The sequence below is a fragment of the Onychostruthus taczanowskii genome, unplaced genomic scaffold, assembly GCF_017590055.1.
Source record: "Onychostruthus taczanowskii isolate IOZ18803 unplaced genomic scaffold, ASM1759005v1 scaffold98, whole genome shotgun sequence".
Classification (NCBI taxonomy): domain Eukaryota; kingdom Metazoa; phylum Chordata; class Aves; order Passeriformes; family Passeridae; genus Onychostruthus; species Onychostruthus taczanowskii.
The window spans coordinates 2,184,666-2,200,779 of NW_024507879.1; the positions used below are offsets into that span (position 1 = coordinate 2,184,666).

At 52.5% G+C, this 16,114-nt stretch overlaps 1 protein-coding gene across 2 annotated transcripts in view; it reads right to left on the bottom strand.

The window, feature by feature from the left end:
* Positions 1-16,098, bottom strand: part of UNC5B (unc-5 netrin receptor B) — a 53,788-nt gene extending 37,690 nt beyond the window's left edge. For both annotated transcript variants that reach the window (XM_041427224.1, XM_041427223.1), the window contains exon 1: positions 15,946-16,098. In XM_041427224.1, coding sequence (XP_041283158.1) covers positions 15,946-16,036 — 91 coding nt within the window. In that variant the 5' untranslated portion in view covers positions 16,037-16,098. The remainder of the gene's footprint in view (positions 1-15,945) is intronic.
* Between the last annotated feature and the right edge of the window lie 16 nt (positions 16,099-16,114).

Genomic DNA, 16,114 nt, shown 5'->3' on the forward strand with positions numbered 1-16,114 from the left:
TATTGAAGTGCTTTAAATAGATATGGATTGACTCTCCCAGCTCTGGCTATTACAGCTTGAAAGGGGAGCTGCAGGCAGCTCCTGGATTAATGCACATGAGGCTGCTTCCATGGATGCTCAGCATCCCACTCAATGTGGGACCTCTTCCTGTCTTCCAGACTTCACCAGGGACCTCTGCATCCCCCTCCACAACGTCCTGGTGCCTCCACTGCTCCACATCCACATCAAACCCTCTTCACCACCACCCTCAATCACCTCCACAGCCAAGACCGAGCCACCAGCTCCACGCTGTCACCTTCCTCTCAGGGTCCGAGCCCATCTGAGCAATCAGGGATTCATTCTTTCCTATCAGCACGTCCTGCCGACCATTTTTGGGTTTATGAAAGCACAAAGAGGTACGGCAAGTCTTTATGGACAAGACTGGCTGGGCCCTGCATTTTTCTTCCCACTGATTAAAGCAATAATGCTCAGTTAAGGAATAAGTAAAAAAAATCACACCATTTTTAGGCAGCTGAGAAAGAAGAGGAAAATCTATTGCAGTGGCCCTGAACAAGCACTTCCCCAGGGCTTCGAGGCAGAAAACTTATCAGACACTGCTCTGATAACATATTCAGGCTGAACCATTAGTCTTGGGCATAAAAAAGGTGTAATAAAAGGTGCCCCTAACTGCAGACTGAGTGAGGAGGGGGAAATGGGGTTAAAACCCCCTAAGGCTGAGGAGCAGCAGCAGCTCCGGGGCTCGGTGGCATCCCCAGCACACACTCGTGATGCTGGCAGTGGGCACCCACCTCCTGCCACTCAGGTGTCCAGGGACAGTTTGTCTCCTGCATGTTTAAAGCTGCAGAGAAGTGGGAAAATCAGCATCTACAGCACCAGGAGGCTGGTGAAAGATTTCCCCAGGGATCCTCAATCAGCCTCAACAATGTATTTTCTCATTCTGGCCTCATCTGGCTCCCCTGTTACGTCCCAGTCCCAATACCCATCTTACAACACCTTGCCCTCCACAAACACAGCTCCTTTTCTTCCCTGTAACTCCAAACCAGCCCTTTGTCCCGGGCACAAAGAGCGGTGAGGTTTCTGCTGTGGGTTTTTCCCTGCACTGCTTTCCCATCCGGCTTTTTTGGGAATGCCAGAGCACAAAGCAAGGCCAGCTGTGAGCTGTAGCTACTTTAAAAAAATTATCCCCACTGGAATTTTCTCCACACCTCCTGCCACGATGGGGATGACAACACAGCCTCAGACAGGTCCCCTTTCTCCTCAGCAACCACCCACTCACCTCTTAAATCCCATACAGGTCACCCCACCTGGGGAAGCCAAGAAACACAAAATAAGCTGGGAACATCCCTCATCCTGCTTCCAAACCGCCTTAAAACAGTCAAGTTAGTTATCCTTGAGGGAAAAAGAATTTAAATCCATGTTTTTGTTGTCTTAGCCCCCCTCATACATGGATGGGAAGCTCATGGCACGAGCAAGTAGCAAGCACAAAGCTGATTTTGTGAGTTCCTATTCCAGTGCCTCAGGCTCAGCCTCCCAAGCACACCCCAGGCTCCAGCCAAACCACCCCCCATTCCTAGGGCTGGCGACCCAAAAACCAGCTACAGTGCTGTCCCCACAGATGCTGAAGGCCACCACCTTCCCCAAAGCTGGCCAGAGACAAGGTCCACCCACAGCTGGGCACCCGACCCCAGCACCACCCAGCCCAATCCATTGCTTCCTCCCTCCTTCCCTCCCTCCAAGGCAAAACAAGGATGGGAGTTACTCAGGAGCATGTGACATGACCACCAGAAGGAGGGCATTGCATTACTGGAGCTAAAACTGGATCCTGGTTTCTATTGTCTATTCTTTTGTAGTGATGGGAAGAAAGAGCTGCTGCTCTGTAATCAGGCCTCTTCTGGCTGCTTCCCTGCTTTTAGGGCCAAGCAGGATAATGCCACGTTGCTTTCATGTGGCAAGAGAAGCTTATAAACAACACTATTACACTGCTACACCGCCGAAATTAAAGCCCTGCTCTGAGCCCCAGTCCCTCCCACAGGCAGAGCCTGCTTTGCCTCTGACTTAATTCCTTCTCCCAAAGTCTGCAGTCCAGGGAACAGACTGAATCTGGGCCTGAATAAGCACTTGTGAAATTCAGTGTCTCCCAAAATGATGTGCATTACCTATTTCTGAAAAGAGAAGTAATTCCTTCCAGCTTTTGCTAATGTGCTCTCAGTAAACACTCGTTTCTTGTTTTCCCTCAGAGCAGGGCAGCTCCAATTCACAGCTCACCCCAAAAGTGGATCAAAGTCTTCTCTTCACTGATGCATCTTCACAGCTTTATTGTATCTTACGGTCCAAAGTGATTGAGATTTACCCCCACCCCACACTCCATAAAAATTCAGATTCTGAGCTCACCCATACACATGGAGCCTAAAACCTCCAGAGTGGATTCACTCAGCCAGAAATGATCTCAGCTGTGAAAAATCACAAGGGGCAGTCACTTTCTCAGCAGTCTCAAAATAGAGGTTGTTTTTCTTTTTTTTTTAAATCAAAAGAGATGCCATCTCTCTGCATTATCTGCAATAAACATCCTGGTGCTGGAAGAAAGCACACTTCAGCTTTCCTAGCTCCAGGTTCTCATTCCCACCAGCTCCTTGAGAACCTCCTCCTGGTTTTCCAAGCCTTCTCCTGCACTGCAGTAAGAGCCTGTCTCTGCAAAGAACATGCTTTAAAACCCAGGGGACTCTGCAATAGGACAAGGACTCGTTTCATCACCCAGTCCTCCCTCAGGTTCAGCTCTTCTTGGATTACAGCATCTCCTTGGCAGCTGGAGTCCCAAACCCAATGTCCCAAACCCAGTGAGGCAAGAGCCAGGTTTATTGTGGCACTGCCCAAGGGACAAACACCAGATCAAACCCTCTGGGGACACTCTGAGGGCCTGCAGAGAAGCTTCTGAAACTATCTCAGTGGAGGATGCTCTCCCCCCCACCATCCTTCCCCTTGGTGCTCCACTTTCGGAGGGGCCAGGAACTGCTACTCCCCAAAAACATGGGAAGCCAAAGCTGCAGGATAATTCTGGCCCGGAAGTCTGTGATTAACCCAAACTCCTCCAACCTTTGGGCCCCGTGGTTGACATCAGTGCCCCACATCCAACGTGCCAAGTGATTTCTCCCAGAGCTGGAAGGAAGCTTCCTGACCTCTCCCCACTGACCCAGGCGTGGGATGTTCCTCTCCTGCTTCCCCTTCCATCTCAAACATCATTAGCAAAGGATCATTTCCTTCAAATTAAGGTCACCTGCCAACCAGTGCCTTTTGCCATGCCCTGAGAGCAGCCTCCAGCGCTTCCTTCACCTTGCCTAAGGTTTTTCCAGCATTTTCCTCAATCCTTCCTTGATTTCCAGGTGCCCCATCTCTGCTCATACACCGTGGTCCCCTAAGCAGCAGAGCAAAGCCTGTTTTCCCATGGATCTGCTGCTCCAAATACTCCCTCCCACATGGCATTTGTGATCCCCAATAGTAGGTGGCAAGTGTTATGCTGTTGATGTTTTGGGGTTGGTTTGTTTTGGTTTTTTTTTAGTGGTATATTAATAGATCCCTCTCACTAGCCGACCAGCCTAGATAAAAACTTTATTGCTAATTTCCTAATCAGACAGGCACTTAATTACGAGACATCTTCTGAGTCAGAGGGAGAGGGATGCAGACATACTAACAGCAAGGCAGCTAAGGAAAAAAAAAAAGTCTGGGTTTTTTTTTTTTTTTTAGGAAATGAAGCTAAAAAAAGAAACACCCCCCCCTTCCCAAACAAACAAGCAACAAAAAAATAATCCAGCAAGCCCAAAGATAAATCCATGGGGATTTTTGGCGTTTTAGGCACAGGAGCTGCTCTTGAGGCAGGGGACAAGGTGGTCCAGAGGGGCTGGATCCCACGGGGGTCACGGCAGTGCCTCCCTCCCCCTGTGTCCCACATACAGCACAGTCCCCACGGGCTGTGAGCAGATGGTTTCTAAGCTGACAGGTTGCAAACAGCTCCGTGGAGCCGGCTGGGGAATCAGATATTGTCTCCATGCCTTTAGTCTGGGGAACAAAAGAGGTCTCCCAGCTCAAAAAGTTTGCTGGGAGACCTTGGTGCTTCTCCTGCTCTGGGGTTTCTTTTTCAAAGCACTTTTGCCCAGCTCAGATCGCTTAGGTCTGATGCCTGTATGACTCTACAAGGTGCCTGCACATAACTTTTTCCACTTTTCCTCTGACTCTCCTCTCTGTAGCTGTAAAGAGACCACAAGGACAGCCTTGGTGCAGGGCACATCACCCTTGCTTTTGCAGGGAGCTGCAGGCACTTCCTTTCTGGCAGAAATTTCTTCCTTCCACTTCCCATCAAACTTGCAAGCACCATGAACTCAGGACAACCTAGACAATCTTCTTCCCAGCATCCCTGTTGTTTATTTAGAGGAACCCCAAGGCTTGGAAACAGCCCTGGAGACCCCAGTCCTAAACACACAGGACAGCAGAGTGCCAGGCACAGGACCAAAATCATCTTTTAGGGAGGTTTTATTTTATAAAACCATCCTTGAGCAGGCCACGCTGGATCTCCCCCTACACCTACAGGGATGCAAAGCCCAGCCAAACTGCAGGATTCCGGCTCCTTTGGCTTCCCTGCTGCTTTTAGCTCTGCAACTCGACCCTGGGCGGAACATATGGTTTGCATTCTCCCCCCTAAACTTTCCACAGGCTCCTTCCCCCGCCTCCCCGCAGCACACAAACCCCAGCCCTTGTTCTCTGCGAGGAGCAATGGTGAGGCAGCCCTTCCCATCCATCCCTCCGCGAGGGAAGGAGAGGCTGCAGTAAAACCCCTCGGCCGAGACTGCTAAGTGGGCTTTGCTCTTCCGTGCAGGGGTCATTAACAACCCGGCTGGAGCGTCCCCTTCCTTCCAGCGAGGCCATAAATACTGAGGAAAACACAGCCAGTGGAGATGGAAAGGCAAGGGGGAGCAGCACAGCAAGAACTCGCTCTGCAAGGGAAGATTTCCCTTCCCCAGCCAGCCCAGGACCACTGGGGTTCTGTTGGCTTTCCCAGCTTTTACAGAGATGGGGCAAGTGAGAGGTGTTTTAAAAGATTTTATTTAGGATTTATTTTTACCACACAATACTACTATTACTTCTAACACCAATCACCTATATTTTTACCCCACATCATCCTACTACAATACATCTTTCACAATTTTAATTCTCTAAAATATCTAACTGTCCTGGCTTAGTATTTAGTTTAATATTTTCACTTAGTATTTAGTTTAAGATTTTTACAAAGCCATATTTTAAAACTTATTAAAACTTATTTCTAATCCAATCTCTCGCTCAACAATATCATCTCTATTCCATAACCTTCCTAAGTCAACACACTTTATCTCAATGTTTACACACAAATGTACAAGACTGTGTAAGCTTTCTATCAAATTTTTAAAACTCTTTACAAATCCATTTCTCATCCAACCTCATCCCTCTGCACAAGTCAGAAACAACATCCTTTAGGATGCAGGAATGGTGAACGGGTCTAGCAGTGCTCAGAAGATGTTCAGGGTAAAGCAGCAACTTCACCTCCTCTTTTCCCATCTTTTATTTTCCTGTTAGGCAGTTTTCATCTAATTTTCTGCTTCATCCAACAGCCAGGCTTGTCCCCCTGAAAATGACTACAGCAGCTTAAGCTGGTCTTTGTTGAGCCAGAAGCCTGATCCAGCAGGAAGCAGCAAGTGGGATTCTTATGGAGCATTAACCTGCCTCACCAAAAAGCCAGGCATCACCTTCTCCCAGCCCACAGGGCTGGGTGGAGTTCCAAATCAACCCAAAGGCCTCTCCTTGCTCCCATTGTCCTCAAAGCACCGCGCTGGAGAGGAGCCCTGGGAGGGCTGTGGGATGGATGGACAGACGGACGGATGGATGCCCCTGGCCAAAACAGCGGCGGCTGTGATGGAAACCAGAAGCCTTGTGGTCTGTGAGCCTGACAGCCTTCCCAAGGCACGCCGAGCACTGCTGGCAAGCCTGCGTGTCCCACACCGGCCTCCCAGCCACGTCTGAGGCAAAAACAACCCCAAATGCTCTGAATTGGTGAGTTTCAGCAGCACAGGACCAGCAAGCCCGACAGCTTCTTGGAGCCGAGCACAGCACGGATTCCTCTTAGCAGGTATTAAAAACCACACTTCAAAAAGGAAGAAAAGCCATCTATTTTCGACCTGCTGTGTGCTTAGGATCGGTGTTACTCAAGGTTTTAGCTGAACAGAGGAGGCCCTGCAGTAACCTGTGGCTTCCCCTGCTCCTTATCCCTCAGGATCCCTCCCTGTCGGCTGCGACCCCATCTGCAAAGCTGGCGTGTGGGTTTTTCCATCCCCGGCAGGACCGGCCCCAACACGCCCCAGACTCCCGGGGTTTTGCTATAAACTACAAAGGAACCTGCCCAATTCGCCCCAGTTTGCATAACCAGTTTATCCCAAGCATTTGTTTTAAAAGCTCAGCTCTGGTTAGTCACTGCTCAGCTCAAGCAAAACCCAACCCTCTTCCCGGCTTTTGGATCTTGCTTTTCCAGCTTTGGGCACAGCCAGCATTTTTTATCTTGGTGTCTAAATTTTAGAAATATGAAATAAGTGCCTTGATGCCTTGTTTTATATATACACACACATATATATCGTATGTATTTTATGTATATTGGGGTATCCAAAGGATCCACAAGCCAGGATAGGGATTAGCACGAGGCTCTAAGTCCTTAAATCCAAACCGAGTCATTCACCAGTAGCAAACCATTAAGCAGAGACACATGGGGGAAAAAAAGAAAAAGAAGGAATGAAAAGGGGGAGGAGAACAGTTTTATAGCCCTTGGCAGCCCACACCCCACTTCATCACACTCAGGATCCCAGTCACCCGAGCAGCTCCCCAGCCAAATCCCCTCTCCTGTAACAAATCCTGTTAGTGCCGACGCCGGAGCACGGAAGGAGGCGCTTGCAAGGCTCTGGCTGCAGAAAAGCAGCCAAAATGATGTGCAAGGGGAATGCGACGTCCTGCAGGAAAACCTGCTTCCACAAGTGAGTCAGCATCTCCTCCTAAAGACCGGGAGAGGACAGTGGGAACTGCAGGCCTGGGGGACGCGCTCGGATGGACCTGGCATGGGAGCCCCAAGTGCCACCTCCTCTTCCTCTTTGCAGCCCAGAGTGGCCCCAGGAATGACAATGTGCACCCAGCAGTGACCGCACGTCTACAAATGCCTAGCTCCAAAACACAGACTGATGGAACTCAGGGGAGACCCCAGGGATCAGGGTAGGGATGCCATAGCCCCAGTGAGGAGCTGGGAGCACTGGCAACAGCTTAATCCCAGCCTAATTCAGATTTCCAGCAATGCTCGACCCACTCTGTGAAGATGCCCCCCAGCCAGGGCCCAGACAGCAGAAGAGACAGGACATTTAAGCTTTTCCAAGATAAGCTGGCAGAGAAAAACCTTCCATGAACCCCTTCTCCAGCTCAGTGACCCAGACCGCTGATTACTTTTAATTGCTGTGTAATTGGACTCTGGGAGCCATGCTTTCATTTGAAGCCTGTCTCTACATTTCACATCTATCAAAGGGGGAAAGAAAAACCCTCAAAAGTAATATTCCAGTGCAGGAACACCGTAGCACCCTCCAGCAACTGCCAAACCAGCCGTGGCAGCGGGGAGGCAAAGGCTGCACCCCTTGTTTGGGATAAACAGGGGTGGAGGGAGGTGCTGGGATCCCACACCTGGGCAGTGGCCACCCCAAAGGCAGCAGTGGCCCCAGGCCAGACAGCAGGGCCACATTGCAGGATCCTCCCTGACGACCAGCACTAATTACTGCTTTGGCTTGCAGGGCCCTGCAAAGCCCTCAGAGATGCCCCTCCAGGTGAGGGTGGGGACGCTTGTTCGACTCCAGGGACGAAAAGCAAGCAGCAGACCGCATTTTTTTTTTCCTCTCTCTTTTTTTTTTTTAATAGCAACCACGTTCTGGCTGCTGGAAAACACCCTCCCTTCTGTTCTCCAAGCCAACCCAAACAGATGGAGCCAATAACGCAGCCGGGCAACGGCGTAGGATGGTGACGGCCCATGGGGGAGAGCAGCCCCTGCTCACAGACCCCAAGAGGGGCAACCAGACCCCCTGAGGGTGGCAGGGAGGCACAGCCCATCAACCCAGTGGAAGAATTTCACTTCATCCATCTCCATAAAGCCCTCCAAAGTCCTGGTATGGATCATGGAAGTGAAAAAACACCTCCAGGATCGCCACGTCCAACCTTTGACCAAACACCACCTTGTCAGCCATGGGATTGTCCTCCATCCCAGTTGCTCCCAGTCCTCCAGCCAGCAGTCAGGAGGAATTACAGCTTCCCAGACACCATGGGAGTCCACTGGAGGGTCAGTGAAACAAAGTCTTCATCTCAGTGCCTTCAACCACTGCTGTGGATGCCCTCATGTGTACCCTGAACCTCACAGCCTGGAAAGCTCTGAGGACACTGCTGACAGCACTGCTGCATCCCAGGCGTGTCCCTCCTCCCAGGAATCTGGCCTGAGGAATTCCTGGGCTCTGCAACCTCCTGCCTAAGGAGAACTCCCACGCTACACAGTGCAACAAACCCTTTTAATAGCCTCCTGCCCCCGCAAGCCACCCGGCAGGGAAGCCTGGATTTGGCTGGAAATGTCCTGTCCCTCCATCCTGCCACTGCTCCAGGAGGGGCAGGTACACCCAGGAGCCCACCCAAAGATGGGCAGCCCAAAATGCCCCATTTTAGTAGCTAAATGGGACCTGTAGAGGGGTTAAATGCTGTTGATGTGGCGAGAAGGGGGAAAGCAGGGGTCACTTCCATGCCAATGGCAGCTCCCAGGGAGGAGAGGAGCCCCACAAAAGGAAAGACTCACAAAGCAACAGCAGGACAAAGTCTGGGTGCAGAGAACCTTGCTCTCACCTCAGCTGTGCCCTCACCTCCCGTCACTGAAGAGCCACCACGCCTGTCTCCATACAGCTCCAACAGGGAGGGATGCCTGGCAGGGAGGAGCGTCATGGTGCCTTCCAGGAAGGAGCACTCCCCATCTCCCACCCTGCACTCCAACCATCTCACCCACGTTCACCTGCACAGCCTTTGGTTCCACACATCAAGGTGCGCTGCACCTCATCCCTAGCACAAGACAAAGCACCGAAAAATGATGTCACATGCAGCAACATCAGCCCCAAGAGCATTTCCCCACCTCCAGGGAAGCTTTTTTCCACTCCTCACACCTCTTCCTAGCATTCTGTACCATCCTGTACCTCCAGGGATCCTCAGCTGATGCCCCCAGCATCATTCCCACAGAGCCTCCAAGCCCACCCATCTCGGATGTCCTGGGCTCTCCTCCTGCAGCGGCCCCCACTCGAGAGGGAGGCAGATGGATCTAATAGGCATTAAACGTTTCAAAATGAGATTTTCCACGCTCTTTCAAAGGGAAACAATCACTCAGCTCTCACACTAGGTGCAGGCTTGTGAAGGAGGGGAGCAAAGGTTATTCATGGGGTCTTGAAGGAAACCACACCAGGGAGACCCACCGGAAGCAGGAGAGATGCCGGGATGCGACTTTTGTGTCTGGCTCCACCACAGTTGGGCTGACACCCTGTGCTCACAGCCTGGGTATTCCAGCTGGGAAGGGATCACACGTGGTACAAACCAGCCCTTTACCTCCTCCTTTGTTATTCCCAAAAGATGTGGGAATAAACTGGGGAGAGAAGCGAGGGCAGTTGTGCTGTATGTGTGTGTGTACACAGGTATTACACAAAATGCACCCCACATCCATAGGGTCTTCTTCCTTTTCTGAAGGGACTTGCTTCCCTGGAGAAAGGGACAGCCCAGACCTTGATTCTAGGACAGAAAAGATCTGCTCACTTTTCTTCTTGTGTAACTAGGTATGTTATTACTCTTAAGTAATAATATAAGTAGTGAGTGTCTCAACTCACACCCTTCACCTCCCAGGGTATAAAAAACAACAAACAACACAACACACCATCACTGCCTTAAACTTACACAGCAAGCAAGGCCAAAGGGGAAAAATAGCTCAAAAACATTTGTTTTTTAAATGCTGGGGGACTCTGTCAGCTACATCCACCCAGATCAAGCTGTGCACGGCAGACAGCGGGATGCAGCTCTTGATTTATATTTCACTTGGATAAACACAAGTGCCATGGTCACAGGCCCTATTTTGGGCCTCCAGTGCCACTGCCATGTCTGCTCGTACCCCACATGGCTTCACAGCCATTCCCAAGGCTTGGGACCTGGTAATTCCTCCTCGTTGCAACAAGGAATTAGCTGAAAAGGGGATGTTTCACTAAACAAGTGAGAGCTTGGCCATCAATCCCCAGCAGATAGGGGCTGAAACACAAGGAGAGAAGACACCAACGCCTCCATGGATGCTCCAGCCAGGCAGGCATGGGAAGGGGCCTGCAAAGCCCATGGGAAGGTGAGAAGCAGAGCTCACACACCAGACAAACACATTTTTTGCCTCTTAGGCTGTAGGACACCCTGCCTGTGCTGAGCATGGTGGTGACACAGGGCTTGCTTTGCTTCCATGCTTCTTCCCTTTCTCCATGGAGAAAGGCTTGGCTGTCTGTAGAAACACAAACTTGTCACCGCTGTCCCTTGACCAGGATACGCCCCCCTGGCCATCAAGAGTTTGGTTTAAAGCTTACAGCTCCAACCCCCCCAGTTACACCAGTCAGGGAAGAGGCCCAGGCGTTCCCCACCAGGCCAGGTGTTCCACCATAAACCTGACCCAGCTACACCACACCTGTGTGGGTCTGGGGGAGCCCTCTGGAACCGGGAACAGCCTCCCTAAGAGTGGGAGAAGCCACCCAAGGCAGGAGGGAGCAGAGGAGACCCAGGCTGCAGCAGGGAGGGACTCGCAGGAGATTAAAGGCAGAGTGCAGGACACGCTGGAGCAAGCCCCGCGCTAAATAATTCCTGCTTCCCTTCCCTTTCCTCGTTTTCCAGCGTGGCTTCACCCAGCTTTTCCCAGCCTGGCTGGCGTTTGATCTCTGCCTTTCCCTCGGCAGAGGTGCTGAGCCCAATAAAAATTAAAAAAAAAAAAAAAAAGGAAAAAAAGAAAAAAAAAAGCAAATAGGAGAGGGATGAAAAAAAAAAATCCCCTAAAAATCCAAGCTCAGCAAACACGTGGCTGCTACCAGCCCAGCCCAGCGGTTTGGGATGGGGAACGGGCTCCGGAGGAGGAGGAGGAGACGGCAGCAGCTCTTCCCCTCGCTAAGGAGCAGGTCTGGGGCTGCCAGCCCAGCGCATTCCTGTGCCGTGAGTCAGGCCTCCGAAAAACCAGGAGGCTTCAAAAATAATTCTCGGTGCAGCATTTGGGATGCTTTGCTCTGCGGGCTGCCCCGTCCGAGGGCTTTGCTCCCCAAGGGGGTCAGAAATGCTTTATGCCAGCTGCGACCCTGAGGAACGGCATCGCCCTCCGTGCAGGGAGCCCAGGAGAGCACAGCGAGCCCACACTCCAGCAGTGAGATTTTTACTGAGAGTAAAAATGCCAGCAAATGCAGGCAGGCCTGCAGGGCTGCGGGGACGGAGAGGGAGGATTCAGGGAGTATTCAGGAGGTGCTGCAGCCAGCCAGGGGCCTCCAGGCTGCCACCGAGAGAGTCCCGGGCAGGGAGCAAGGGTGTGAAACCAGGCATCAGAGCGGCTTTCTGGGCTTTTCTCTGGGCTTTCTCTGCCTCTCCCCAGCCAGAGCTGCTCAATTCCCAGCCCCAGTGCAGCCCCACTGCAGGCCACAGGATTCTCTCCAGCCTAACATGAGGGGAGCCATCACTCAGAAGCTGCTGGCTCACCACAAAGGCTCTGCTTTTTGGAGATACAACACACACAACATTTCCTTAAGCTCCTGAGCTCTGGCACAGCCAGGGCAGGATCACCCAGGCTCCCCTCAGCCCAAGGTGAATTCCCAGGCCCGCTGCAGGTCACACAGGATTTGCTCCGGCCTAATGTGAGGGGAGACATCACTCAGAAGCTGCTGGTTCACTGATTCTGGTTCACCACAAAGGCTCTGCTTTTTGGAGAAACAGCTCACACAACATTTCCTTAAGGTCCTGAGCTCTGACAGAGCCAGGGCAGGATCACCCAGACTCCCCTCAGCCCAAAGTGAGCAGAAGGGAGTCACAGACTGGTTTGGGTTGGAGGGACCTTAAAGTTCATCTCATTCCAGCCCCACTGCCACGGGCAGGGACACCTTGCACTGGACCAGGACCCAATCCCACCTGGTCCCGACCAGTTCCAGGAGGGATAAGACTCCGTTGTCAGCAGACCCAGATCCCTTGCACAGAGCCCAGCATCCCAAGGGCCAGGGAGGGCTGTGTCAGCTCGGTGCCACCGTGCTCTGACTCACAGGCAGGGGTGGCTTGCACAATACAACTGATTACAGCAAATTACAGCTTTGCAGATTATGGAAAACCAAAATTGGAGCCAGTGGGCCTCCAACTGCCACAGAGGAGCTGATGGCAGCCACTGAGCGGCTCAGGCATCCCTTGCACCCCTGTCAATCCCCCCTTCCCACGGGTGGCATGGCAGGAAGGGGGCAGAGGGAATGGGCTGATGTTTTATCTCCCCCCCCCAGCCCCTCCAGGAAATGTTTTCACTCACATTAGCATCGCTAAAGCCAGGCAGATATAACTGAATATGAAACAGCAGGAACCTGTGGCTTTATGGCACCAACATCTGCCGTAATGAACTCCTCAGACTCCACACAGCCCCCTCTGTCCTCACCTCACAGCATTCCTGGCCTAGCACTGGCCTGCCAGCCTGGCTTTGCCCAGCAAAGCCCAGCTCAGCACTCTACCAAAACCCCACAGGGCTGTGAGGATTATCCCAATGGGAGGGAGAAAGCCATGGGGATGCCACTGCTGCAATTGGAAGGGAAACAGAGTTCCTTGCAGCATCTTGGCTCACTTAACTGACCCAAAATACAGATCTGGTTTTTACATATTTTATATATATCATTCCCGTTTGACTAGGACAGGGATGGAAAGGGAACCAGCATCTACAGCACCCCAGGGACCCAGGGGACCATACAGAGATGAAGGACACAGCTGAACCCTCCAAGCTCCTTACAGGGTCAGCTTTTGCTTTCTAAGCAGAGTAAATGCAAGCTGGATTTCCTCCCTGCCCCCCACAACTACCATTTCCAAGCAATTCTGCCCCCTCTAAAGTAGTCTTTTTTCCATTTCTCTTCTTTTTTTGTTGTTGTTTCAGTATTTCCCTCTGCTGCTACCATGCACAGAGAGCACCAGCTTCTGAGGGAGAGAGAGAGGGTTCTACAACAAAGCAGGTGAAGGAGATAAAAAAAGCCCCGAGCAGATCCTTCCACACACCCCTGTCCTCAAGCCTCCACTTCCAAAGGGCAGGATTTGATAGGCAACAGGTCCTGGAGCATTTCTTCCCCAGCCATCTGCTCACGCTGGCAGCAGGCAGGCAGCCTCCTGCCACCCATGTCCTCATGCTGCTGGGGGACAGCAGTGCTGCTATCCCCGCTCCACCCCCTGTCCCTGGGTGTTTTCCTGCTGCTGGCAGGGCAGAAGGATGGAAGGATGCTCCTTCAGCAGGATGACAGCTGTCCAAAAACACCTCTGTCAGCCGAGTCCCCACTTCCAGCGTCATCCTCTGGATTTCAGCTGCCCTCCTACAGCCTCTGTGCAGCCCCGTGGGGAAAGACCCTCAAGCAAGCTCCAAATCCTCACCCCAAATTGTTTTCCTTCCCAGAGGAGCAGGATGAAGCCTGGAGAGCAGCCTGCCAGGTAAAGCCCCAGGCTCAGGGACACGCTGGGAGCTGTGTTCCCCCAGCAGTGCTCCTGGGGATGGATGAGTGGACCAGATGGTTTCTTGGTTTCAAACCCCCATCCAAAACCACACTTCTACCCCCACACTGCAAAACCCGACACAAACAACATGTGCATTCTTTGTTATTGAAAGAGAAAATTGTTTTCTGGGTGAAAACAATTCTGCCTCTCCCTAAAAACCAGACAAGGATGGGGAAGAGAACGGATGATCACCCGGCTGAGCACCCATCTCAGCTCCCTCCTCTGCACCATCACATGCCACCACTACACAGCTCTCCTGGAAAAACACTAATTATAGCTCTCCAGCTAAAAACTTTATTATACACACACGTACATATGCCAGATTAACAGCATAGTGCCTTGAGAGAGCTCCCCAGACTCAAACTGAGCCAGGTGGGTCAGGTTTAACTTGTTTTTTTCCTTCTTCATTCCCTCCCTCCCTCCTGCCCAGTTTTATTTCAACCCCTGCATGAACTTGGCACTCACAAAAATAAGAGGACAGAGCCAGGCTCGAACACGGTGATATCCCCAACTCCCCTCAGCATCCAGGAAAGCTTGGCTAAACCCTCACCCACAGCAGCCTGGCTAATCCAGCCTGGCTAATCCAGCCTTCCCAAACCCCCGGTGCTGTGCAGAGCCTTTGAGCTCCTCACTGCCCATCCCCAGGGCACCGCTCCCAGCCAAGCAGGAGCACACCAGTTGCCAGCTCTCAAACCTCTCCCTTCCCACCAAGGGAGAGTTCCTTCTGGCTGGAGGACGCTGCTGCAGCAAGGTCCAGGCCCCTGGATAAGTCAATAGTGCCATTCCTGTTCCCCATTTGCAGAAATACACTGGATCTTTGTGTGGCGGAGGCGGAAAAAATATTAATCTAATTAGACTCCCTCCCTAAAATTCCTCGTCACCTTAATTACGCTTCAGAAAAGAAGGCTTGGTTCATTTTCCTAGAAAATCAGCTCGTCAGGAGACGCTTTCAACTCCTTAACAAGAGCGATCTGTGCTTCGCGACGCGTCCTCAAACCCTCGCCGGGAGCTGCCGGGAGCGACAGATCCCGAATTCCCGCCGGGATAACGACCTTGCCCAACACGGTTACGGTCTCTGCCTGCCTCCAAAAAACCATCAAACTTTACAGGGCTGCCCTTCTGAGCTCTACACTGGAGCACATATTTTTACAGGCGGAGAATAAACGCGGGCGGCTGTGCTCTGCCACCGCCGGAGGATGACAAAGGACAAAGTGCCGAGGATGTCCAGGAGTTGTGGAGTGCGTGTGGTGGGGGGAATATACGGAGGAAAGGCTGAGTTTGATCACAGGAGTCCTAACGAGAGAGGGCAGCAGGAGAGACGAGCCTCTGTTTCTTGTCCGTGGCAGGGATTGCTAACGGAAGGGCTGGATTTAAGTGCATCTCAATCACAAGATTGGGCTGCGCACAGGAAACTTTGAACAGCCATAGGAAAAGACCACTCGGCTGCCCGGCCATCAATCGCTCAGCTTATAAAAATGCAGATTTAATAATAATCAGTAAAAAAGGGAAAAAAATTTAAAAATCCAGGCTGAATAGTTACTTATTTGACCTGCCGGGGAATCACAGCCGGCGCTACTACAAACAGGGCTGGGTTTGTTTTGCTTTTGCCAAGAAAAAAAAAAAAAATATATATATATATATATACAGGGAGAGAGAGAAATATAAGGAAGCGGCACGGCGAGGCAGGGAGCGGCGCTGGCAGCTCGCATCCCCCAGAGCATCCCCCCCGGAGCGGGGAGCGCTGCCAGCCCGTATCCCCGCGGAGCATCGGAGCGGGGAGCGCTGCCAGCCCGTATCCCCGCGGAGCATCCCCCGCGGAGCGAGGAGCGCTGCCAGCCCGCACCCACCCAGAACATCATCCCCCCCGGACCGGAGCATCCCCCGGCGCGGAGGGCGCTGCCAGCATCATCCTCCCCGGGAGCATCCCCCCGCAACGGCGCGGAGGGCGCCCGGCTCTCCCCCCGCCAGCCCCTCCACCTTTATATTAAAGAAAAAAAGACATAAAAACACCAACTCGGCGTCCCAAGGCCGGGCACCTCAACCGCAGCGAACTTTTTTGGGGGGATGCTGCCCACCTCACAGCCCCCCCAAACTTGTGCCCCCCCTTACCTGCGGCGGCCAGCGCCCGGCGGAGCAGCAGCGCGGGGAGGAAGAAGGAGAGGAGGAGGAGGGAGAGGCGGCGGGGGCCGGGCGGCGGCATGGCGGCGGAGGCAGCGGGATCGGCAGCGGCACCGGGAGCGGAGCGCTGCCCGCCCGCCTCGCCACACTGCCGGGCTGC